The following is a 26,657-nucleotide window of genomic DNA, read 5'->3' as shown; positions in this document are numbered from 1 at the left end:
CCACCTAGCGTTCCGGAGGACATAAAAAACAGGATCTAGTTTATGTTATACTGCATGATTAAATACAATAAAAGTAATTTATATTCTACATATTTACAAATAAATATATTGATAAATATAAATTAAAAAATATATAAAAAAAATTAAAAAGCTTGGCATGTCTTCCTCAGGCTCACGTCCTCTACCAGTCCTGGGAGTTTGAGGGTTCAGTATTGTAGCTGCCAGGACTGCACTCTTCTGGACACAGACCTCAGATGTTGTACCTGGAATCTGCTGGAGCCACTCTCCCAGTTTGGGGGCCACAGCTCCCAGTGCTCCCATTACCACTGGCACCACTGTTGCCTTCACTCCCTGCATCTTTTCTAGCTCCTCTTTCAGCACTATTTTTCAAGCTTCTCGTGTTCCTTCCTCCCGATGTTGCTGTCATCCATCACCTCTGCCTTCTTCTGTTGTTTGTCCATCAGCACCATGTCTGGTTGGTCAGCCATCACCAGTTTGTCAGTCTGGATCTGGAAGTCCCACAGGATCTTAGCTTGGTCATTCTCATCCACCTTAGGAGGTGTGACCTTGGGACTTCCAGCCCATACTCAGTGCAGATGTTCCTGTACACTATGCCAGTCACTTGGTTATGGCGCTCTTCCTGCATCTTACACCCTGCTGTTATGTGCTGAACTGTCTCAGGAGCATCTTCGCACAGCCTGCACCTGGGGTCCTGTCTGCTGTGGTAGACCCCTGCTTCTATTGATCTTGTACCAATGTATACCTTGTCTACATTTATTCTAGTATCCCAAAATCTATTCTCATCCAGCCTCTCATCCTAATCTGATCAGTTTACGTTTCTGGCGTGGCACCAGTGCATTTCCATACTACTTATCAATACTCAGTATATTACATACAGAAGATGTCAGTCCCCCAGTTTGGAGAAGCGACACAGAAGCTAAGGAACGTACTGCTGTGGACAGGGTTAGCAGCAAAACATATTTTAGACACCAGTTTAAGTGTACGCTATATTTAGAATATTTCCCCTGCTTTACCTTTCTGTCAGACACCCTGTTCCAACAGGGGAGCCATTAACAGCTTCAGTTACCCATCTATGCTCTGGTCAAAGCCAGACTCCATGGACGAAAACAATAATTTTGGCTCACTGACCACAGGAGCTGCTGGTCGACTGCTGCCTCAATCAGTTAGTTAGTCTGTGTTATTGTGCGACTTTGGTGAGTCTGAACTGACACTTTAAAACACCAAAGTCACACAATAACTAACTAATTGAGGCAGCAGTAGACCAGCAGCTCCTGTGTTCAGTGATGTTAAATCACTGTTTTTCTCAATGAAGTCTGGCTGCGAAGAGAGAGCAATGTAACGGCTTCAGTTCTCAGCTGGAGATCAGTCTGACATTGAGGTAAAGTGGTGAAAATATTCTTAATGTAGCGTACACTTAAACCAATTTAGATTTTATTAGGTTGCTGAAACGCATTTTGCTGCTGCTCCATCCATTGCTTTCGTGTCAGACCTCTCTGACTGGGGGTGAGCTGTAAGTAATACACCGACTATGGAGAAATATCTCATACAACCCTTCAGTCAATCTTTAACAACAGGTGACTGATATACGGGTCATTTTGGAAGGCAAAATAATCTGTCTTGCTTAGATCGGAGGCTTTGTTCTGAAAATCACTGCAGTTGAGTTTTTAGTTTCCATAATCTTCATAAAGTCCATTCAGACTGACGTCACTGTGATGGAGGCAGAAATCTCAGAGACAGATATTTAAAATAAAGAGAGCAGAGTCACAATATACAGTACACATGTATGTGTGTGTGTGTTCAGTGATATGAGTGAACTGATCCTTTAATGTTTTATAAGGCAAGGCAGAAACAAACAAAAAAATTTACATCTGAAAATCTTTGTAGCTGCACGTTAACAGAGGCATTTAAAGAGGCACACAACTCCTCATACGCCTAATGACAAGCTGATGGGTAAAGTCCTTGGCTAAGCATCACATGGATGTGTGTGGATGGGAAATGGATGTCAGTGGTCGTTCACCACTGAGCTGCACGTCAATGAGAGCATGACAGAAATACTGAGAGTAGCTTAAGATGAGTGTGCGCTTCAGATGCTGCTATACAGTGTGTTTATTGGACATGTTTGGACAGGGAGACGATCCTTTACCTCTTCAAATATCATGTGAGGACAAGGCACAATGTTTCTGTCACACACGGTCTGGAAAACGAGTAAACTTAAAGCGGTATGAACGATACACGAGCTGTCACACATTAAAGCCTCAGTCTGGCTGCTTTTACGTGTCTCTGTGTTCTTGGGGGACTCTGCTGATCGGAGGTTCCTGTTGTGAATACTCCTCGAGGAATCTGAGGTGGAAGTCCTTCACTTTGCTGAGGAGGACTTTCAGCTTCTCTGGGCTCGGCAGGATGGTCATTCTGAGAGAAACACAGTGAAACAAACATGTAAGACTTTGCTTCACAAAAAAACCGCTCAGGAACGATCTGAGGAACATGACAAAGAACTCAAGGCCTCAATCTGGTTTCCAAGTTCTCCAGATCCCAATCTGATCAAGTTTTTGTGCGGCGTACAAGAACCGCAGAGGTCCTGCGTGTGTGCCTCGACAGGTCGGAGTCAAGACCGATCCACGGTGGGAATCTGACCTGTCGAGGTGTGGATACAGGACGTCTGGTGGCGCGCTGGTGGAAGTGGATCAATGTGGGTGATTGAAAAATGAAAACAATTAACAATTTATTTCAGGTGGTAATGCGTCACATGACATTTTAAATGTAATAATATGACCCAAAATCCTGTTGGTAATGCGTTCTATTCTTTACTGCTAAAACGTAATCTATTACTGTGATGTAATACCCCCAACACTGATATAAAGTGCCATCCATGTGAATGTATGGACACAAGGTTTCCTCCATCTTGTCAGAAATATTAACCTAACACTGTTGGTGGAAGGAAGTGTTCGTGTCTGACCTGAAGTGATATGTTCCGTCCCTCTGGCCAAACCCACTTCCTGGAACAACACAGATTCCAGTTTCCTCCAGCAGCTTCAGACAGTACAGCATGTCAGGAGCCATAGACAGAGTCTGCAGAGACACACACACAGGAACTACACACTTAGCTCAGCCACTCCCGAAATTAAGCTTGTGTTGTAATCAGCTGCTTTGCCTGAGGCCACAGAATAAAGACACGGATACAGCTGGTGTGCAGAGGGTGGCGGCGTCCTTTAAACCTGCCCAAAACTGCTGGAGAAATACTAGTTTGTACGTGCGAAGAAACTGTTTGCAGTTGTAGAAAAAAATGGTGCCTGAATGAAATGTGACACAACCTGTCACTGCGATTCTAAATTAAAGAGACAAAATGCTGAGCTAAAACTAAAACACTTTGAGATGCTCTCAACTAATGTTTGACTAGGACTATGAAGGATCAAAATATGACTAAAAGAAATAAGAATTTTCATCTCAAGACAAACACTACGTCTAAAACAGCTGCCAAAATGAACACTGCCTTTTAATATAATATATGTTGATGTTTTTCTAACACTACAATGCTTGCTTGCTTACGACTTCAAAAAATCAGTAAACAGAGTTAATTAAAAAAACGTGCACAGTGACAGACCTGAGCTTCCTGGATGGCTCGTGGTGGGATGAAGATCTGAGGGAAGGCATACATGGCTCCTTGGACCGGGTTGCATTTGATCCCAGGTACTGAGTTCAGGATTTCCTCTGTAAGTCTGGCTTTGAGAGCCAGTTCACCCAGGACTGAGCTCTTCTCCTGCACACCAATATAACACATACAACACATTTAACTTTACACAGACAGTGAGTTAACAGCAGTCAGAGGGAGTCATGTAAAACAGGGAGAACACAGGATGTGATTAGCAGAGCAGATATGGACTGTGTGCTGGAGCAGAAACCAAAAAAACATGCAGCTAAATTTGAGTTGGACTTGAATCTTTTTAGGCCTGAGGAAATAAAACTACACAGTCTAAAAATGAATTGTATTCATTACTATTTATAACCAGGTAACCCTCAGACCTCTTAGGTCAATCTCTTAAACGCTTGTGGGGGTCCTGACAGGTTAGGAACACCGACCTTGAGGAGGTCAGCATCCAGCAGCTGGTGTAGTTTGATCCCAGCCTCTAAACTTCCTGCTAATTTATTCCTCAAAAGCCAATCTATTTATACAAAAACACTTATAGAAATGTTTCTGAGTTGACACTGTAAACACCAACATCTGCACTGAACTGATTGAGAACAACCAGAAACACACACACCTTGATAAACTGAGCGTACGAGGGCTCGTGGTCTTTGGGAGGATTTACAATAACGTCCATTGCTGCCTGTCCGGGGACGGGAGGGCAGAGACGAACAGACAGCAGTTTGACCAGCTGGGCCTTCACCTTTGGATCCATGTTCAACACCTCCATGTAACCTCCACGGAAACCACACCTGAGCAGATGGAACAAAGAGCAGAGCACAGATGATGAGGAAAAGTCCTCAGTCAAGAAAAGGGAACTGCACACGAGGGGTTAGTGTAATAATAAAGACTAACGAGGGTCTTTGTACGCCCTGAGAACCAAACTACTGTCAAATTCATTCCTGAACGTATACGTCATATACTGCAGCAAACTACGGCCACGTCCACACTAACGGCTGCTCTCTTTTTAAACTGTTTTCTAAACAAAAACGATTTCTGTACACACAAGCATGATCGCATAGTTTCAGAATTAATCTCCATCCATGCTAACACACCTGAAACACATATCATGTACACTGGGCATGCTGTACCACAGTAAACAGGAAGTAGATTGTCCGCTCTGTGGCTGGTTGCTTAGTTACAGGAAACACAACAGAGATGCCGAAAAGCAAGACCAGAGATTTCTTGGAATGACGACGCGGTGCAACTGTTACTGCAGGTAACTCATGAGTATACAGCAGTCAAGGAGACAGTGAACAGAATGGGAGTCATTACAAAACAAATACAGAGACATATTAGAGTGGGATATCCATCACTGGAGGAAGTCATGGCGACAGGAAAAGAGCAACCACACAAGAAAGATAAAATCACAAAGGGTATGCAGAGCTAGCTGTAAAGTTTTCACTTAAAGGGAAATTTCAGTTTATTTCAACCTGTCTCCTATTATCCTAAATTTGTTTCAAGTGACTAGTGACATAAAAATAATAGTTAGCATTTTAGCCGTTAGCCTAGATACAGCCGGGGCGCATAGTAGCGTCAGACCTGTTAAAACGTAAGTGAACGGGCAACCTTCAAGTGCAAAGTTAGTCCACTAAACAAGCTTTTTTCCCACAAAGACCGCCTCATATCGTTAGGATAAATGTCAGAGAACATATAGAAAACGACATGTAAACGTGTTGTCTTACCTTACCGGTGTGCTGCCATGTTTGTTTACCATTTAGCTCTGCTTTCCAAAGCGCGGCCGAAATATCGCGAGAACAAGCAGCGATCTCATACCGTGCCTGAAATCTTGCGAGAACAAGCAGCAACAGCTGGAAGGCAGAACCGGACAGTAGCCTGAAAAGTTCATTCATTTATTTTATGAAAGATTTATAGAATAATGGCTGACTCTTTGCCAGACTTCGACTTTGTGGAGGAGGAATTTGATTTTGCAGAGTTTGATGGCCACCCTTATTTATTTGAGCCAGAATACACTGACGAAGAGCTTCGTGAAATTGAAGAACGGAGGAGGAGAGAGAGAGAGGCGCAACAGGTAGCGGACGAGAGAGGAGGAATGGCTGCTGCAAGGCTGCGTAGCTCTGGAGATTGGTGGTGTACCTGTGAATGCTGTGCCCCAGTGCCCACAGAAGAGGAATGCCTCTGTTGCAAGGAATGGGACCGGTTGCAGCCTTATTTTCAAGGTCTGGATGTGACCGAGGACGAGACACCTCCACCTGGAGTAGTATCCAGCTGGGCTTTATCTAGAGCTTGCAAGATATATTTCGGCCGCGCTTTGGAAAGCAGAGCTAGATGGTAAACAAACATGGCAGCACACCGGTAAGGTAAGACAACACGTTTACATGTCGTTTTCTATATGTTCTCTGACATTTATCCTAACGATATGAGGCGGTCTTTGTGGAAAAAAAGCTTGTTTAGTGGACTAACTTTGCACTTGAAGGTTGCCCGTTCACTTACGTTTTAACAGGTCTGATGCTACTATGCGCCCCGGCTGTATCTAGGCTAACGGCTAACATGCTAACTATTATTTTTATGTCACTAGTCACTTGAAACAAATTTAGGACGATAGGAGACAGGTTGAAATAAACCGAAATTTCCCTTTAACATGTCATCACAGTTTCCATCGGTCCACACTGAATCGCAGCCACAGAGATTTCAGACTAAGGAGGCGATCACACAGAAATGAGACGCTAGAGACGCGGACGCTTCAAAGACACTTGAAATACTGGAAGCGCTTATTCAATGAGCGCTAGCTACTGGCATCTGACGCTCAAAAAGTTTAAAGTATTGTAACTTTTCAGCGTCTACGCGCGTCTAAAAAGAAGCGTCTACAAAAACGCGCATCTAAGAGACGCCGGAAAAACGCCAGTCTAAAAAGACGCTTGAACGCCGGTCAGACGCGCCGTATCATAGGAAAACAATGGTTTACTGGCGTTGCATTTCTGGCATTTCATCTTGGTGTGATCGCTCCCTAAAACAGGGTCAGCAGCTTTGTCAGGGTTCCCAAAAGCCAGAGTGTTGTGGATGCTAGCTGTAAACAGAGCAATAATTATAAAACACATCAGTGTGGATGTAACCTGAGTGAGAAACCTGCTGATGGGTGTGGTGGGTGTGGTTAATATTCCCACAGGAGTCTCAGTCATGAAACAGGAGCACAATGAACTTCTGTGTTAACTGTTTGCAGAGGGAAATTACGTGTATTTTGGTGTTCATCAATATGTTAGTAGCTCTGATCTTTTCAGAAGTAAATCAACACCTGCCTCTGACTGACTGTAGCACCTGTGTAAATCAGGACTGCACATAAAGGCCTTTGAAATGTGTAAGTTAGACATGCTCAGAGCTCAGTGTGTGTGTTTGATGCAGAGGACACTCACTCTCCTGTGTAGCCCTTGGAGGTGGAGTGGAAGGAAGCCAGCTCCACATTGTTGAAATACTCGGGGCCCATCTCATAGAGGACCTTCTTAAAGGAGTGGAACTGACAGTCTGACGAGTACACGTTGTCCTGATATACCTGTGGAAATACCAGACAGGTTTATAACTAAACTGGTGCGACAAGAAAAATTGGTCAGCGACACAATCAGACTGTTTGAACACAAAGCCTCTGATGTCACTTCTGACTTGTGTCTGAAAGTGAAAGGCTAAATTGCAGAAGTGCCCTTGAACTGTCCTGAGACTCAGGGACACACAAGGGTGTCACATTGAAAGTGAAGGGATAATACTTTTGAAACATAATAAGAAAGTGTATTTCTGATGAACAGTGGTGCTGTGGAGTCTGTGCCAGCAGTGGACGTTACCTCATCAGCCATGACAAACAGGTTCTCCTCGTAGGCGAAGTGCAGCACCTCCTCTATACACTTCTTACTCTGCACCTGACCTGGAGGACCGAGGTTGGGAAACAGGAAGTAAATACCAGGCAGGTATCAGGGTTAAAGCAGCAGTAGAAAGCAGAGTGATGGCTCTAACCCATCATTAAAACTTAAAATAGATGACGTATAACTGTCTGAACAAATGATGTCATACCTGTGGGGTTTCCTGGGTTGATGATACACAGGACTCTGGGCTGGCAGTGCTGTTTGGCTGACAGGTACGCTCGCTGCAGCTCTTGAATATCCAGGGCCCAGCAGTTCTCCTCATCCAGGTAGTAGTTAATGTGCACTGCCTCTAGTTCTGATATGGCTGCAGAGTACAGAGGGTACTGAGGGATGGGGATCATCACACCCGTCCTGGACGTGCCCTCACCTGACACCAGCAGCTTCAGGATGCTCTGGAAACAACACACTTATAACGTGAGTCATCTGTCTGCAGACGCTGATCCCCAAACACCGCGACTTGTCTCCTGAAGAAAACACACGATTCAGTACTGCTCATTCTTCAGTTCCCCAAAACTACATTGAAATCATTCTCCAACTGGAAACCATGTAGGATGCCACAAACACACACACTGCGGTTTACAGCTGAGTGTTTGTCATCAGATAAAAGCGCTGTTCGTACCATGATGCCATCACTGGCCCCTGTGGTGAGGTAGATGTCGTTCCAGTCAGAGGGCACACCCTCGTCTCTTTGTGTGATGTAGTCAGCGATATCCCGACGGATACAATCCACTCCCTGGCTGTTACTGTACGAGCCTGAAAACACACAGCATACAGTACACATGAAATGGTTTTAAATGAACAGTGTGTGAGATTTAAGGAGATTTAGTGGCACCTAGTGGTGAGAGCTGCAGATTGCAACCAGCTGAAACTTCTGGTTAGAAATTTATTCAGTGTTCATTGTTCAGGAGGTTTTAACCAGGAGCTGAAATATCCACAGAGGTCTCTTCTTCTTCTCCAAAACAAACACACCAGGGGTCTCATTATAAACACTGCGTACACACAACACAAGGTCTGAAAGAGGCGTACGCCACAGACTTGATGGGAGGAACTTTGACCCATGCTTACACTATTTTTGGCTTTTCTCCGTACATACATTTTTAGCCTGGATCCTACACACTGTAGGGACGCACCGAATATTCAGTAACCGAATATATTCGGCCGAATATTGCAAAACCCCCCACACATTCGGCATTCAGTGGAATAAGTGAAAAGCAAGGCCGAATAATAGCAGCGTGTTTTGATAATGCAATCAAACAGCGTGCGGTGACAGACGGAGTAAAATGTTGGCAGCGTGGCGATATTTTACTTCGTCCGTCACCACACTCGCATTTGCGACTAAAAATAGTTTTGTGCAGGCAAAATAAATCATTCAGCACGCTGTGTGAGTACAGATTTCAATCGGCATCAGAAACGAAACGGCGAATCCTGCCAGTTGTGGGTTGAACGGGGGTCACAGACACGGACTGGAATACGTATTCCTGTCAAATACGGCGGCGCATGATAACGGCTTACCGGCGATGGAGAAGTCCGGCTCCAGGTGAATAACTTGTTGTCATGACTGCCCAAAAGTACCTGAACAGCTGAGCCATGGCGGCACACAGTATGTGGCGTATCAGAGGAGAAACGAGCCGTTCACATTTCTCTCTTTCAGTCTTTCAGTGGCAGTAACAGCCCACAAACCTCACCGCACTTTAGGGACTGTTCTTTACTTGTCAGGGGAGGAGGGTGGCTGGTTGATTTTTATTTCATTTATTTATTTTATTTTGATCCCCCCTATGTTAATCACTGATTGATGCTGTTTTTGAAGTATGAATAAGTCAATAAGTAATTTATTCCATTGAAATATCATTGATGTATTATAGAAAAGTGATTTATCTTTTTATAAATGACAAAAAGCACATCTGCCTCATTTTTGCTGTGGTATCGTGATACTACTCAGAACCGTGATACTTTCACTGGTATCGTACAGTGGGTCCCAATTTTGGCACCGTGACAACGCTAATCTGGAGGGGGTTCATCTGCAAAAACTAATGAACAACTAAAAAATGGCACTCGGTATTCGGTACTCTGCATTCGGCCAAGCGTTTAATATTATTCGGCTTCGGCCACAAATTTTCATTTCGGTGCATCCCTAACGCACTGTTTTATAAATGAGACCCCAGCTGATTTAATCCAGTAAAACACTGAATAAAACAGTTTCACGTTACACATCTGTGTTTCTGTGACGCCGTTTGGTTTGTCAATGATGGGCTGCTAGACCAGCACCTGCTAATGTGTGATCACCTTATTTCTCTGATCACTTAAAATCCAGACGTTCAGGAGGTTTTACTGGGAGCAGAATGAGTTTCACGTTACAAATCGAAGTAGCTGATAGCAGTAAGCGGCTAACTCAAAGAAGAACAGCTGTTTAAAATGTTTACAAATTGGGAAAACAACAAGGTCCAGGAGCTCTTTACCCTCCGAGCAGAGGACGAGGGCAGCCGCCATATAACAGAGATGCTTAATGATTGTTATTGACACATTATGTAATTGTTATTGTTTGTAAAATGCTGTCAACACGTCTGTGTTACGTCACGTCTGTCACAATTCTTTTGATCCCTGGATGCTGGCATGGTGTCTAAAATCACACCCTGAGGAGGAATGATGCTGCCATCATTTGGCTCTGGGTAAAAATAGAAAGGCAGCACAAAGGACGGACTTTGTAGGTCACTCTGAATCTCTTCCTGCCCAATCCCTCCATGCACTCACCCAGGCTCTGTCCTCCACAGTCCTGCAGGATGCGCTGGGCTCGTTGCTTGGCGTCATCAGGGAGAGCTGGACTGTCCAACAGTTCAGGGAAACAACACAGAGCAACCACCTGCACAGAGGAGGAGTGAAAACAGATTTAACACACAGATGACAAGAAGAGACGTCACAGTGTTGGATGTTCATGTTTAACTGGGATTAAATGTGTGTGAGAGGCATCACTGGGGGCAGATCCCTCAGGCTGCAGACAAAGAACGGTATCAGGAGTCATGTCCGCCCACCTGACAGCACTCACCTGACGGAGGAAAGTGATTGGCTGCTGTCCCATGGCATGGGCGTCACCTATGTTGGCTTTGATGACCTCAGTGAAGGACTGTTTCACTCCCTAGAGAGAAAAAAAAAAGGTTATCACATCAGCCTCCACCAGGGGTCGTGACCTGCGGCTCCAGAGTCACATGACCCTTCAGTGGCTTTAACGAAATATCACCAGTATATGGAAATGAAAAACTGTATCATTTTAACATTTTAATTTTCAGTTATCATGTCTGGGCGATTTTCATCTACATTCTGCTGAACCTTAATATCAGTGGCTCGTCACGAGTCTCATCAGTGAGGCTAGTTACAGATTCCAAATCCAAAAAAGGAAAAGTCTCAGAGGGAAACAGAGAGTTTTATAATGTGAACAGATTCTTTTGCGTTCACCTCCAAAGGTGCAAAGTAAAATGAGGCTTCAGATAATAAATCAATCATAAATCATTCATTAGTAGCTGTCGGCTCGTCTATCGTGTGACGGTGAGACAGCGCCTGGGTGTGTTTATAAAAATGCAGCGTGACGTTATCAACACGTCACACAGCAGATGTGAGGCGGAGCTGGTGATGTTCATATGAGTCAGCTGTTTGTCTGTTAGTAGAGACTGTAGTTTATACACAGTAACACTGGGCTTCATCATCATCATCATCATCCTCTGTCTCACTGTTAACGTTACATTTAATACTGACTAAAGTGATTTTACTTTCACATCCCTGTATCTATGATGTTCACCTGTAGTGTAGGGTTATATGAGGGCGGGGCCAGTGAGGGTCGACCTGATGTCGGCAGGTACGATGAGTCACACCTCTTCTTTGTGTTTGCTGTGTTGATAGTGATGTCAGGTTCATCTGGTTCGGTCAGAGCTATGGAATATTACATCAGCCATATTTTCTCACATCATCTGAGCCTGTCTCACCCTCAGGTGTTCATCATCTGCAGGTTATACACTTGTTTTTAAAACACAAAAATGTGAAATTATCGGTTATGGTATCGGTTTAAAAAATCTATACTGGTCCCTAATATCTGAGTCATGATCAGAGATGCACCGATCCAGCTGTTTCAGTTTCGATACTGATCCGGTGCCAGGGCTGACCTAAAAAGCTATATACCTTTACATGTAGAACAGAAAAGACTAGAGGCATCAGGCATTACACAGATTAATGCAATGATGACCTATTTATCTTTAACAAAAATAAAAAATTGTGTAACAGCAGTTGAAATAGTGTGAAATACCTCCACACAGCAGATTCTCTCCTTCGCTCCATGACGTATGACATAGCTCGCGTTGCGATAGATTTAAAGGGAAAGGATCGCCTCAGGTACAGGTTGCATTTTCCGATACCCATTCCATCTATTTTGGTGATATCGGGGCCGATATCCGATCAAGATTTCGGTGTATCCCTAGTCATAACACACCTTACAGATGTGTCAAACATACAGCCTGTGGGCCAGAACCGGCCCGCCAAAGGGTCCAATCCGGCCCACGAGATGACTAAACTAACGCCTCGTTTCAACTTACATGTGTACAGAGACGAGACAAAAAGAAGTCCATTCATTCCTATGGGAATCTCTGTGATATCTGATGTGCCTGAGAAACTCCTCCCTCTGTAATATTTTGGTCCCGGATTTGCCTCAAGTACGTTTAAAAAATTGGACTTTTCCGGTTAGCTAACAGGCTGTTTCCATCAGTTTCCTGTGTTGACTGTCAAGTGAGTTTTTATAATTAAAAATAACTTGTTAATCTAGTTTTAACACACTGTAAACCTGAGTAATGTTATTCTGCAAAAATAGAGTTTTACAATATGTACGGTCAGATCGTCATTTTGAATCGTTCTGTGCAGGTGAGTGCCTGGAGGGATTGGGCCTACCGGGCACAGGGGCCCCCCTGGCCCTTACCAGGAAGACGTCATTAAAATTAACACGCACTGATGTTCAGACGTTCATTGGTCTTTAATTAAATACTTCACAGAACACGCCACAAACCTGACAGACCAACATATTCATTTATTCTTTGCTGTACAATACTGATCCTGTTTTTGTTCCGGTAATGTTCCAAGTGAATATTCCAAACTACTGGATGGTGAAAAACAAGTTTCTATCAGGTTTCTATCCATCCATAAAGAAATAAATGTCCTTGCGTTGGACGCCAGAGACATCATCTGTGTATTAACGAGTCTACAGACACCTGCTGTCACATACGTAAGTGGTAACGAGGTGTAAGAGCTGCAAGGTTTTAGGAGCAAGTTTGAGAAGCTGCTTCAGACGCCCCTCCACCCTGACCTGAATATAGCTCTCTAAAAAAATCTCTAAATTCAGAATATTGTCAACCAGCAGCTTCAGTACAAAATAATCTATCAAATTACATCTTAAAACAATACTGGTGGAGCCCTACTGCTGATGACTGAGAAGATAACTGACTGAACGTGAGAAAACTGAGACATATAATTGAAACTACATTTATTTTGAACACATCTCAGGTTGTTGATGTGTTTTATGACAGGGTGAATGTTTACAGAATACACTTGTTTACATGGAAAGAAAAGGGTAAACATTAGAGCTGTTGTTATTTATAGGTTATTATGCAATGGTTTTACTGGTCTGGCCCACTGCAGATCAAGTTGAGCTGCGTGTGACCCATGAACTTAACTGAGTGTGACGTCACAGTTACACAGGCTGCTGTGTGCAGATATAAATACAAGTGTGTGTTGGGGTTGTGGCTCACCCTCTGGTGTGTCTGGGTCACAGAGAGTTTGTAAACCAGTGCCTTAAACTGTGTGTAACTGGTCTAATGTAATGTGCAGTGTGCGGCTGGTACCCAGCAGCCAGTGTGTGCAGGCTGAGGATGATGCAACCTCTCTGTGGGTCTGTTGTCATGATGACGCGCTGCAGCATCGTCATAAACACAGATCATTAAACCAACTAGCTTTAATAAATATAAAACATTTAATAAATAATTATCTGTCCCCGTTATCCGTGTCGCCTCCCTCCGCCGTCACACGGACGGTACCGGTACCCGGTGTGTCCCCACTGACCTGCTGCAGCTCCTTCTCGATGTCCCCCGCCTTGATGACGATGGGTCCTCTCACAGCGTACTCCACCGCCTTCACCTGCGGGTTCAGGGTCGCCATGGTCAGGGTCTTCTCCTTCATGCGGGCCTGGTCCCGGGTCTCCACGGTCGCCTCCGCGGTGCTGAACCGCTTCAGTCCGACCTGCCCGGCGGGGCCCTGCGACTTGAACCGGGCATGCTGCCGTAGAGAGGAGCTAACGGAGGCGGTGACGGGCGGAGAGCGGAGCACCAACTGTTTGAGACAAAGCATGTTTCCTCACGAGCCGCCGCACCGGACACGAACCGAATATTTACCGTTAATATTTACAGCAGCCTGAACCGACGGTTGGAGCCATGACGGGAGGAGAGAAGAAGAAGAAGGAGGAGGAGGAGGCTGCTTCCGTCTGCCTGTGTGTGTGTGTGTGTGTGTCTACACCCAGATTAACACTGATACGACACAGTCATCCTCCCATTTCAACGTCGACCTCCATCTTTTTTTTCAAGGAAACTTTATTGAGCGGTTAATGTGACACAAAATAAATAAACAAATAAATAAATGAAAACAATGATTAAAAAAAAAGAACACTGACAAAAATAAAAAGCTCTCGAAAAGCTTGCAAGAGGACTATATGTATATATGTCAATGTTCTTTATAAAAATGTATTTAATATATATACATAAATATTAAATAAAATAAGAATTAAAATATTAAATAAAATTGGAATTAAAATATTATTATTTTTTTAAAAGAACACTGACATATAAATATCTATCTATCTATCTATCTATCTATCTATATATACATAGATATATATGTGTGTGTATATATATATATATATATACATATATATGTATATATATAAAATTAGAAATAAAATTGGAATTAAAATATATATATTTTTTTTTAAAGAACACTGACAAATATTTATCCATATATATGAATTGTTTTAAAAAGAACACTGGCATATATATATATATATATATATATATATATATATATTTATTTATATACGCACTCTCCAGCTTTAGCAGGTTCAGCTTATACATTGGCTTTTAAATTATATATAAATTTAGATAGATATCTATAAAATGAAAATATTGATATGTTAATAATACACCTAGGCCTTTAATAATAATGTAAATAATGGAACACTTATTGTACCATTTTAGCATTGACCTATATAAATCAAATACATTTAAATAAATTTAAATAACAAATTAGATAAATAAAAAAATCTAAAAAAGTACCTTGAAAAAAAGAAAAAGCTCTTGAAAAGCTTGTAAGCGGGTATACATATGATGAAAATATCGATATCATAATAATAATACACATAGGCCTGTGATAATTTTGTGTAAATGATCCAATACCTCTGAAATCTTTTCAGTTTCATTCTGTTCTTGCTTTGTTTTGGTCTTCACCTCCCTTCACTTGTATTTTGAGTGTAATTCATTTACCAAAAGAGACAAAGCAGACAATAGATAAAGTAAAGATGAATTTGACTGATACCATGAGTATTATTATTATTTTAAATTTTCTATCAATGTCATAATAGTATCAATATTGTGAATTCTTTTGACCAAAATAGTCATTAAATCGTGTAGGGAAAAAAATTTAATTAAATTTAAAATATATACATATATATCTCAGAACTGCCTAATTCTTGGTGTCATAGATTCAACAAGGAGCTGGAAACATTCCTCAGAGATGTTGGTCCATATTGACATGATGACATCACACAATTGCTGCAGATTTGTCGGCTGCACATCCATGATGAGAATCTCCCGTTCCAGCACATCCCAAAGGTGCTCTATCGGACTGAGATCTGGTGACTGTGGAGGCCATTGGAGTACAGTGAACTCATTGTCATGTTTGAGATGATGTGAGCTTTGTGACATGGTGCGTTATCCTGCTGGAAGTAGCCATCAGAAGATGGGTACACTGTGGTCATAAAGGGATGGACACGGTCTTCCACGGACTTCCTGTTGCCTTTCTATCATCTTGAACCAGTCTGGCCATTCTCCTCTGACCTCTGGCATCAACAAGGCATTTTGGCTCACTGGATATTTTCTCTTTTTGGGACCATCCTCTGTAAACCCTAGAGATGGTTGTGCTGAAAATCCCAGTAAATACTCAGAGCAGCCCGTCTGGCACCAACAACCATGCCACGTTCAAAGTCACTTCAATCACCTTTCTTCATCCGTTTGGACTTCAGCAGCCAGTGAGTGTAAATATAAATGTATTGAACAAACTCTCATGAAAAACGTGTTAAAAACACTAATGTCTGTATTATACTGCTGCATAAAACCAATTCCTCCTTCAAACAACTGCATTTATTCACCCTAACTAAATATGTTGTTCACAATGTAGCTTTACCAGGATAAAAATAGGGCGCCCCTGACGTGTCATCCTTTCATCCTGAGGGTGATCACCATAAGATCTCTGTTCATCCCAGACACGTTCTGGTACATGGGACTCTGCTGCGGTCCATCAAACAGAACATCAATAAAACACCTGCTGACCGAATCAGACTTAGTGAGACTGATAAAATTTATTTCATTTGAAAAGAAAACATATTCACTACATCAGCACTACCTCACAATCTGATAAATATTTGTCTGACTTCCTGTAATATTCGAGGAACTCTGAACACCGTTGATTGCAGTTTTCTTGTAACACAGTTTCATCCACATTCAGTAAGTGAGGTGAAATTCATCTTAAATAACCCAGCCTGATACAGTCTATAAAAGTTAATACTAAATATGTGGTGTGTTCTGCGCGTAGCAGTAATTAATGACAACATGTTCTTAATCCTTGTGATGAAATGTTTTTTCCAGTTTGTGTTCATCAGTGAAGTGAAGCTACGAGGATGCTTTACATGCTCAGCTGTGCTCGCAGATCATCTCATCTTCAGTTTATATAAAGCATGCAGATACCAAAATGTCTTGGTCCTGTAAGTTATCATGAAGCTACTGTCCATTGAGGTTGTTTACTTAATAACAGTCCGGTGATGTCTTTAGTTTTTACTCTCCTAAATTAAACTCAGAGGCCTGTAGAGCTCAGTATGGTTTATACACTCTGATGTTTGTATCTACACAACAGTTAAAAATATCATCCACGCCTCTCTCCTGCTTCAATCAGCCATAACGTACAGTTTGTCGTTACAACACACACACTCGTGCTCTTAGTGTAGAAAGGTGTGCGCATGTGTGCTGGGTGTTAATTCAAGTTGCTCAGTTGCTGTGATTTCTCTCAGAGACAGCACCTCAGCAGGTTTCTGAATCGTATCCACATCAGAGTTCAGCTGCAGCCACTCCTGCCCTCTTTGGTCGTCCTCTTGCTGTTTGATAGGTTTCTGTTGTAGGTCCTCTGTGACAGGTTCCTGAGTTCTTCAGGTGTTCGTCTATAAGATGAGTCTCTGACCGAGGATCTTGCGGTTGATCTCAGCCAAGGCCACGGAAAACACGAAGGCCTTCTCATCCGACAGACCGGCGTAGATATCCACCTCCTTCTCTTGTTTCTCTGTCGACACAATAAAACAGTCAGTCACAGAAAACTCATTTTGGCAATACGGTGTTAAACTATGGTCGTTCCCATAATTTGAATTTAACACTCCCTATGTAGATATAAACGCCTCATTCTAAAGTAACGAACACACAGTGACTCTTATTTGCAGGTGATTACACACTAAATAAACATCCTTATTATATTCTACTTCTGCCAATTTATCCCCCCAAATCCTACACACTGGACCTTTAATGAAGGTAATGTCAGGTGCAGTGTGCGTGTCCAGGGGGATCAGAGGGAGAGACATGAGGCAAAGACACAGCGAGAGGTGAAACGGACAGCAGCATGCAGGTAATCTCAACCTGGGTTTTACTGCAGGTCGTGTTGGGTCAATTTCCAGTTTAGCCGGTCTGGTCTGGTTTAAGAGCTTAAACTGGTTTGATTTTATGCAAACTGGAAGGACCTGCGTTCATCTTTACGACACATTATGGCAAATTAAAAAGTGGCCTACATCAGCAACTTGTGCTGATGGCGCTCAATCCCATTTGTACTGCATACGTTGTAAGCAATACCACGATGACAAATACAACACATAGTAATCAACATAAACTTATATTTACATGTAGCATGTGGCGTGATAGTAGTCAGACACTCAGCACTCCTGCTGTGTCTCCAAACCGGAGGCGTGGCGACATATCTACTGCAGGTAACACACTGACGATAGATGAGTATGTCACACAGCATCACTTCAAAAGATCTGAACTATCCCTTTAAAGACGGACATCACAAGAGAGTCCTGTGAAATCAAACTGTAGATAGTATTTTCTTCTTTTACCTTTTTCCTCTTCCTGTTTCTTCAGCCCCACAGTTTTTGGTCTGCCCCGCCCCCTCCGGATGGGATCTGATTGGCTGTTGGCCCGGGATCTTCTCCTGTTCTCCATGTCATTGGTTAAGGAAGAGTCTATCCTCTCTCTGCGAATACGCTCCGTCCTCCTCCGCTTAAAGTCCAGTTTGTCTGAGGCAGAAAACACGGATAATAAAAAACAGATCACTGTCATTTGTGGGTTAGACTGGAGCCAGGCTGCCAGCTGAGGCTTGTTCCTTTAAAACAATAAAAATAAATAAAAATAAAAATAAATAAATAAATTAAATAAATAATTAAATAGATGCATAAATAAATTTAAACAACTCTATATAATTTTTTAATTTAAATTAATATATATATATATATTTTTTTTCATATATATAAAAGAAAAATAATGAAAGAGAAAAACAATCGTAAAAATAAAACCACGTAAATGATAATAATAATGATAATAACATAAATACATTTTAAAATATATATTTAAATACACACATATAAATAAAGAGAGAGAGAGATGGAGAAAAATATGCATATGACAGACTGACAGACTTCACAAAATAAATAACAGCACTGAAAGATGTTATAGAATTACTATTACCTTCTTAACAAATGTTTAGAGGAATCAAGCAAACATTAAACACAAAAGTCAAACTACACTTCCAGGCATAATTTATTAGTTAATATAAAATCTGAATCTTACCTGCTATGGCTGGAGAGGAGCGCTCATTTAATTTGGCGTTCAGGAGTTTCCTGCTAATAAACACGTAACCACACGGGCAGGATTTACACGCTACTGGAATCTGGAGAGAAACAGGAAACATACAGAAGTTATATTACTGATATTCTGATGAGGCTTTGTCTGTTGGGGGAGTGAAAATATTAGCTTTGACCAAAGGCCTGTTTTCACACCAGAGTACACATGAGCCGTACTCGAGACTCAACTCAATTTTATTTATATAGCACTTTACACACAACACTGTTGATCCAAAGTGCTCAACATCATACACACGAGGAAAACAAAAAAGCAAAATAAGAGAACAAACAAGAGAAAATAATATTACAATCAAAGATAATAGTGCAATTAAAATAAGGTGCAACAGAAACTTGATAAGGACATTAGATCAAAGACCATCTTTTCAGGTGGTACTGGGCACAGAATGAATGATCACGTGCGGTACACAGTGTTCACACTTATCAAACAAACTGGACTTTGTGAGTGTACTTGGATTCGGGCCTGGGTCCCTGATGTGAGAGCTCCCTGATGTTAAGTCAATTTGGATTTTTGGAAAACACTTTAATTTTATCCCAGTGATTGGCCTGATGCTGTGTCCAACATCACGATACAATTTTGACCAATTACTGGTATCTAACTTTAACAAGTTTTAATCAAGTAGCACCTCTGAGGCTGAAGACAGGAGGACACAACCCCCATGTTACAACTTCACAAGAGAAATAAACATGTTTACAGCCTGGTGCAAAAATGTTTTTGGTCTCTAAAGCTAATTTCAACAGAAATGACAAAAAATGTAATAAATCTTAATTTCTTTCTCAGCAATACTCGGCATATCACAAAATGTTTGGAGTCGTAATAATATTGTATCATGATTTTAGTGTTATGACCCTCAGTCCACACTTTAGTTTGGTAAATCAGGAAGTGATGCTGCAGTAATGTTGCCGATGAAAAGCAAAAACAAACCTCCGTGAGCAGAAATGAATAAAGAAAGGCGTCTTTTAAACGGCAACTTCAGCTTAGCAACTCTGTCAGATGGTTGTCGAGACAAGACTCAAGTTATCTGCATTTACTGTCGATGTGAACTGAGTTACCACCTGTGTACATCAAGCTGCTTATAAAAACGGGAGGTTTAGTTAAAGAGGCAACAGACAGCATCTTTTCCTAAATATATCGTTATGAAAATAATGTGGGTTGCACAGGGTAGTGGCCACAGTACAATCAGACTATCAGCGTTTACATAGGTTACTTAGTGGCTGTGCAATAAGCTTCTGCCACCGGTGCCAAAATTTCGTGGAAAAAATCTGCTTTACGGCAGGAAATGCGTCATGTGTTGAGAAACTGGTCGGTCAGCCAATCAGGGACTGGAGCTGGTCCTTATGAGGAGTTGGGCATGAGATAGTTGAGTCACGAGCACAATGGCAGACGGACAAAGTTTGGAGACAAGTGAAAAACGGCCTAGCAAAAGAAAAGGAGCTCCTCTGTGTGAGGAGGCAAAGAAGAGCAAAAAGGAGAGTGATAAAAGAAGAGGAAAAACAAGAGTAAACCTCAGTCAGGCGTTCAAGAGATGGAGGGAGCTCCGTGACCAAAGAGGCTTCAAAACCCATGTCCAGCTAGCTTTCTTTCTAATGGATCAGTAAGTAACACGGCTAAATGTTAGCTAGACCAGAGAGGACTGGACTGTACTGGCTGCTAGTTCATTCCTAGCTGGCCAGCATCGCAAATCGCCGCAACCAGGGAGCGGGTAGCGAGTGTTGGTCGGCTGACATCCTGGTTGCCATTCTACGGCAGCCCTCGGACAGTGATACCCCCCTCCCTTCCTTCTGCTCTCTTCTCATGGAGGCAGCTATCCACGGACATCACCCAGCTAAGTTACGCCCAGCTAAGTGAACACTGAATTCAATTTGAGCTCCAACCGGCCGCATGGTTTCCATACGGTAGCGTTTATTTTAGAATGGGGACTGTTTACATGTGCATATTGGTATAATTCCACTGCGTCTACTGTTGTTTGTACTGGTACTGTACATATTGGTATCATTTACTGTGAGCTGTTTGTACTGGTACTGTACATATTGGTGTCATTTACTGTGAGCTGTTTGTACTGGTACTGTACATATTGGTATCATTTACTGTGAGCTGTTTGTACTGGTACTGTACATATTGGTGTCATTTACTGTGAGCTGTTTGTACTGGTACTGTACATATTGGTGTCATTTACTGTGAGCTGTTTGTACTGGTACTGTACATATTGGTATCATTTACTGTGAGCTGTTTGTACTGGTACTGTACATATTGGTATCATTTACTGTGAGCTGTTTGTACTGGTACTGTACATATTGGTATCATTTACTGTGAGCTGTTTGTACTGGTACTGTACATATTGGTATCATTTACTGTGAGCTGTTTGTACTGGTTATTTAATTATTTGCATTACTATTTGTTTTTTCTTCAGATAAATCTGATAATTGTTGCTCGGTCTCTTTACTCATTTATTTAGTAGAGTGTCCACACACCTTCTCATTCTACATATACATAGAGGTATACTGGTGGCTTTACAGCCTACATTTTATTGATTATCTCTGATCCCCACGCTCAATTTGGTCGTTGCGACAGTGCGACGCAACACCACTGACGCTAGGTGGCGCCAAGCTAAAAAAAACCTGAATCCTATCTGTTGCCGCTTTAACCTTAAAGGGATAGTGCACCCAAAAATAAAAATTCAGCCATTATCTACTCACTCATATGCCGACGGAGGCCCTGGTGAAGTTTTAGAGTCCTCACATCCCTTGTGGAGATCGGCAGGGGGAGCGGCCAGCACACCTAATGGTAGACGGCGCCCCAGACTAATAATAAGAGCTACAGGCTACAGTGAGGCTAAAAACAGAGTTCATATGATGTTTTTCAAAATTCAACTTTTTATGTCACGGCTGCAGCACACTTGGATCACTATGGATGAGCAGTATGGAGGTACTCTGTGGATTCAATTTTGTGTTCTTGGACGTTAGTCTGGGGCGCCGTCTACCATTAGGTGTGCTGGCGCTCCCCCCGCTGATCTCCGCAAGGGATGTGAGGACTCTAAAACTTCACCAGGGCCTCCGTCGGCATATGGGTGAGTAGATAATGGCTGAATTTTTATTTTTGGGTGCACTATATAAGTGTAAAGTTGGACACCACATCGTGTTAGTGTTACTAAGTAATGCTACGTTCAGGTCAATGTGTCTGTCTATTGTTGCTTGTTGGGCTTGAGTTTACCATGGTCTGCTTTCATCTTATTATTTGAGCGTGCAGTAACTTTGAGGTTATTCTGGAGAATATTCTGGACAGTGTTTGTCATTGTTTTGCATTGTTGCAATAATAATAAACACACATTTGCAAACACTAAGGATATTTGTCTGCTCCCATGTTGATAAGAGTATTAAAAATGGAATAATATCCCTTTAAGGTGCAGTTAGAACAGATAAAAATATGTGTGATTAATCTGTGATTTAACATTTTTATTGACTGACAGCCCTAATATACAGTACAGGCCAAAAGTTTGGACACACCTTCTCATTCAAAGCGTTTTCTTCATTTTCATGACTATTTACATTGTAGATTCTCACTGAAGGCATCAAAACTATGAATGAACACATGTGGAGTTATGTACTTAACAAAAAAAGGTGAAAGAACTGAAAACATGTTTTATATTCTAGTTTCTTCAAAATAGCCACCCTTTGCTCTGATTACTGCTTTGCACACTCTTGGCATTCTCTCCATGAGCTTCAAGAGGTAGTCACCTGAAATGGTTTTCCAACAGTCTTGAAGGAGTTCCCAGAGGTGTTTAGCACTTGTTGGCCCCTTTGCCTTCACTCTGCGGTCCAGCTCACCCCAAACCATCTCCATTGGGTTCAGGTCCGGTGACTGTGGAGGCCAGGTCATCTGCCGCAGCACTCCATCACTCTCCTTCTTGGTCAAATAGCCCTTACACAGCCTGGAGGTGTGTTTGGGGTCATTGTCCTGTTGAAAAATAAATGATCGTCCAACTAAACGCAAACCGGATGGGATGGCATGTCGCTGCAGGATGCTGTGGTAGCCATGCTGGTTCAGTGTGCCTTCAGTTTTGAATAAATCCCCAACAGTGTCACCAGCAAAACACCCCCACACCATCACACCTCCTCCTCCATGCTTCACAGTGGGAACCAGGCATGTGGAATCCATGCGTTCACCTTTTCTGCGTCTCACAAAGACACGGCGGTTGGAACCAAAGATCTCAAATTTGGACTCATCAGACCAAAGCACAGATTTCCACTGGTCTAATGTCCATTCCTTGTGTTTCTTGGCCCAAACAAATCTCTTCTGCTTGTTGCCTCTCCTTAGCAGTGGTTTCCTAGCAGCTATTTGACCATGAAGGCCTGATTCGCAGTCTCCTCTTAACAGTTGTTCTAGAGATGGGTCTGCTGCTAGAACTCTGTGTGGCATTCATCTGGTCTCTGATCTGAGCTGCTGTTAACTTGCCATTTCTGAGGCTGGTGACTCGGATGAACTTATCCTCAGAAGCAGAGGTGACTCTTGGTCTTCCTTTCCTGGCTCGGTCCTCATGTGTGCCAGTTTCGTTGTAGCGCTTGATGGTTTTTGCGACTCCACTTGGGGACACATTTAAAGTTTTTGCAATTTTCCGGACTGACTGACCTTCATTTCTTAAAGTAATGATGGCCACTGGTTTTTCTTTAGTTAGCTGATTGGTTCTTGCCATAATATGAATTTTAACAGTTGTCCAATAGGGCTGTCGGCTGTGTATTAACCTGACTTCTGCACAACACAACTGATGGTCCCAACCCCATTGATAAAGCAAGAAATTCCACTAATTAACCCTGATAAGGCACACCTGTGAAGTGGAAACCATTTCAGGTGACTACCTCTTGAAGCTCATGGAGAGAATGCCAAGAGTGTGCAAAGCAGTAATCAGAGCAAAGGGTGGCTATTTTGAAGAAACTAGAATATAAAACATGTTTTCAGTTATTTCACCTTTTTTGTTAAGTACATAACTCCACATGTGTTCATTCATAGTTTTGATGCCTTCAGTGAGAATCTACAATGTAAATAGTCATGAAAATAAAGAAAACGCATTGAATGAGAAGGTGTGTCCAAACTTTTGGCCTGTACTGTATACACATCTTCTTACCTTCTTCTCTACTCTCATTGTTTAGCAATTTCTTAACATTTAATTCCCAAATGCATTCATATAATCAGCTCCATCTTCCTTTCCAAAACGACACAAGGCCAGTCCTCGTTCAGACATCATGAGGGGCAGATCCAGAACACCAAAGTTCATGTTGTCAAGAGCTCTTTATCCTTACAACAGTTTAAAAGGAAACTATCATCACATTTAATTCATGAAGTCTAATCCTTTCATGACTTGTATGTAAATATATTTCCCTCCCTTCTCTGCACTGTGTTCTGGGTATCTCTTGGTTTTTATTGGATTATTTTTCACTGACTGCTCAGTGTGCTTCCTGTTGTCATTTCTCTTTCATTGTAGTTTTCGCTAACATGTTAATTTAGTTCTTTTGTCTGCTTTTCACCCCTTTTTGTCATTGTCAGTTTTCCTCCTTAAGTTATGTATATTTGTTTATTTTGCCAGATATTTACTATTCCATTGTTTCTAAAACTAGGCCCAGCGTGTGGTTGTTACTGGTTGCGAATGTTAAATTGTGGTGACTGTAATTTGAAGCACAAGAATTTCCTTCTGGATAAATAAAGTTCAATTTAACTGAAGGGAATTTAAGTTGAGAGGTCTGTTTGTATCGGCCTGTCTTCTTCACCTCTCCTGACACATTTCTTATTATTTCTTTTCCACAATTTGGATTTTATGCAGTTCCATGTGTGTTCAAATTAAAAAAATAAATACATAAAGTAGGAGAGGAATGAAGGGGGAGGGACGTCTCACCTCATTTTACCCTACATTTTCCTTTTTATACTGACAAACTTTTTCAATGCAGGACTTGTTTTATAATAAAGTATTATTACAGCGTGGTATCAGTACTTTTCCTTAGGTAAAGAATGTGGATACTTCCTGGAGAGCTGGGAATAACATGTCAGAAAATGGCCGTAGTTCCTCTTTAATGTTGGATTTTTGGGAAGACAACTTAGTGTTAAAATAATAAAACCAAATGTGCTACTATGTGATTGTGATAAAAACAAAATGGCCATAGCCGAAGTGAAGATAAATTTAATAGGATCAATATTTGAGGGAACATGAAGTCTTTCTGTGCTCAATAATAAACCAGCAGTTAACTTGTTCATATTTAAAGTGAGGTTTGGTTCAACAGTCGTTAACACACGGTGTTAATGTGGCTCCTCCATGTCTCCTCTTTCTGTAGAGGACCGTCCTGTCCTCACTGTGTCTCCTCTCACCGACATTACAGACCCCACACACCACACTGGGTCAGTACCAATGTTAGGATAAGTGATAAATGTGTCCTCTCACCTGTTGGTCGCATTCAGGACAGGATTTAGTAGCCATTTTGACTTTCTTTGTTTTATTTGCCGACATATCCGTTTCCTCCGCCGACACGCCGACAGCTGAACGAAGCTACAACTTTAGATGTGTGTGTGAAACATGGACGGCAGCTGGTCTGAGCCCGGCACACTAACACATGTCTGCAGGACACACACACCGAGGACACGAGCTGACAACACACCTTTGAGAAACACACACAGACATTACACTACACACTGATATTAGGATAAAGCTGCGAGCATGCGCAGAGAGAGAGAGTCCTTCTGCTGCTGTGTCGCATTCAAGGACCCTGGGAAAATAGGAGACAGCAGGCTATTTACACTGTGGCTCTCAAGGGCGGAGGTTTTGTCTGAAAAGTCAGGGGGCACGCTGTGTGTTCAACACGGGTGGGTAGTAACACGTTACAAGTAACGCATGTGTGTAAAAAAGTAGTTTTGTTTTTTTTTTTTAGGAACGAGTACTTTTTAAGTTCCTTTCTTAAAACTGTACTTCTGCTCTTACTCAAATATATTTTTGAGCCAGTAATCTACTTTTTACTTCACAACATTTGCCATTTACCTTCGTTACAACTAGTCTGCTCTAGGGCTGTTAAAAAAAAAATGTTCTAAATATATTCGAATATATATTTTTTTTATGAGCTCGAACCTAAATTTGATAATTCAAATATCATTAATAATTAATTAAAACTATCAATAATGTTGTATATCATGGCGAATCCCGTTCGGGCGGAGATGGCTCGCGCACAAGCCAGGCCAGGGAGGGACATAGTGACGGAGGGAGAGGCGCCGACGGAGGAGCCCGCTGCGCCAACACCACCCACCATCCGAGTGTCACGTTCATCTTAATAAGCATAATAAGCATCTTATTTTTTGTGGGTTTTTTTGTAAAAAAAAAATAAATAAATAAAAATAAAAAATAATAATAATAATAATAAATTTGAATATTATTCGAACTTTACTAAAGCGCCATGTTCTGAACCCGCTGAACAAGCAAGCACTAGTCCTCCACTCCTGACCTGACCCCGATCACGAAGATCATGTCGGAGCCAGGTCGAAACAAAGAGCAAGTGGGAGCTGCCATCGACCATACCTGGCCACATCTCACCACATTTTTTGTGCCAAAATCCATAAAAAAGAACATTTACTCAATGAAGTGTGTCCTGTGCCTGCCAAAAAACCAGGAGATCCTTGCTTTCAAAAACTCATTGTCGAATCTCTGCAAGCATATTGAAGAACCATATATGGAAAGGTTTCTCATTTATTTTATTGGATTTTATTTAATTTGTTCACAGCGAAAAAGACGTAGAAAAGACAAAGAAGTTGGGATGTCAGTTCTGTTTTTAAAGCAAGGTCATCCACTCAAATTACAGACAGGGAAATGGAGAA

At 41.9% G+C, this 26,657-nt stretch overlaps 2 protein-coding genes across 2 annotated transcripts; both read right to left on the bottom strand.

Annotated features, from left to right (window-relative positions):
- Positions 1–1,790: 1,790 nt before the first annotated feature.
- On the bottom strand, positions 1,791–14,128 carry gpt2 (glutamic pyruvate transaminase (alanine aminotransferase) 2). Its single transcript, XM_049599250.1, has 11 exons — positions 13,660–14,128; positions 10,613–10,702; positions 10,321–10,429; positions 8,192–8,325; positions 7,721–7,964; positions 7,495–7,574; positions 7,075–7,211; positions 4,281–4,455; positions 3,623–3,778; positions 2,978–3,090; positions 1,791–2,430 (listed from the first exon to the last, which is right to left on the bottom strand). The coding sequence occupies exons 1-11, from the start codon at positions 13,942–13,944 to the stop codon at positions 2,292–2,294; spliced, it is 1,662 nt and encodes a 553-aa protein (XP_049455207.1). The 5' UTR covers positions 13,945–14,128; the 3' UTR covers positions 1,791–2,291.
- Positions 14,129–16,203: 2,075 nt separating this feature from the next.
- On the bottom strand, positions 16,204–25,530 carry lg2h16orf87 (linkage group 2 C16orf87 homolog). The gene is made up of 4 exons (XM_049599415.1): positions 25,240–25,530; positions 18,744–18,843; positions 18,014–18,193; positions 16,204–17,193 (listed from the first exon to the last, which is right to left on the bottom strand). The coding sequence occupies exons 1-4, from the start codon at positions 25,303–25,305 to the stop codon at positions 17,075–17,077; spliced, it is 465 nt and encodes a 154-aa protein (XP_049455372.1). The 5' UTR covers positions 25,306–25,530; the 3' UTR covers positions 16,204–17,074.
- Between the last annotated feature and the right edge of the window lie 1,127 nt (positions 25,531–26,657).

Source organism: Epinephelus fuscoguttatus, linkage group LG2 (assembly GCF_011397635.1).
Source record: "Epinephelus fuscoguttatus linkage group LG2, E.fuscoguttatus.final_Chr_v1".
NCBI classification, from domain to species: domain Eukaryota; kingdom Metazoa; phylum Chordata; class Actinopteri; order Perciformes; family Serranidae; genus Epinephelus; species Epinephelus fuscoguttatus.
This window is presented reverse-complemented; position numbering and strand designations above follow the sequence as displayed.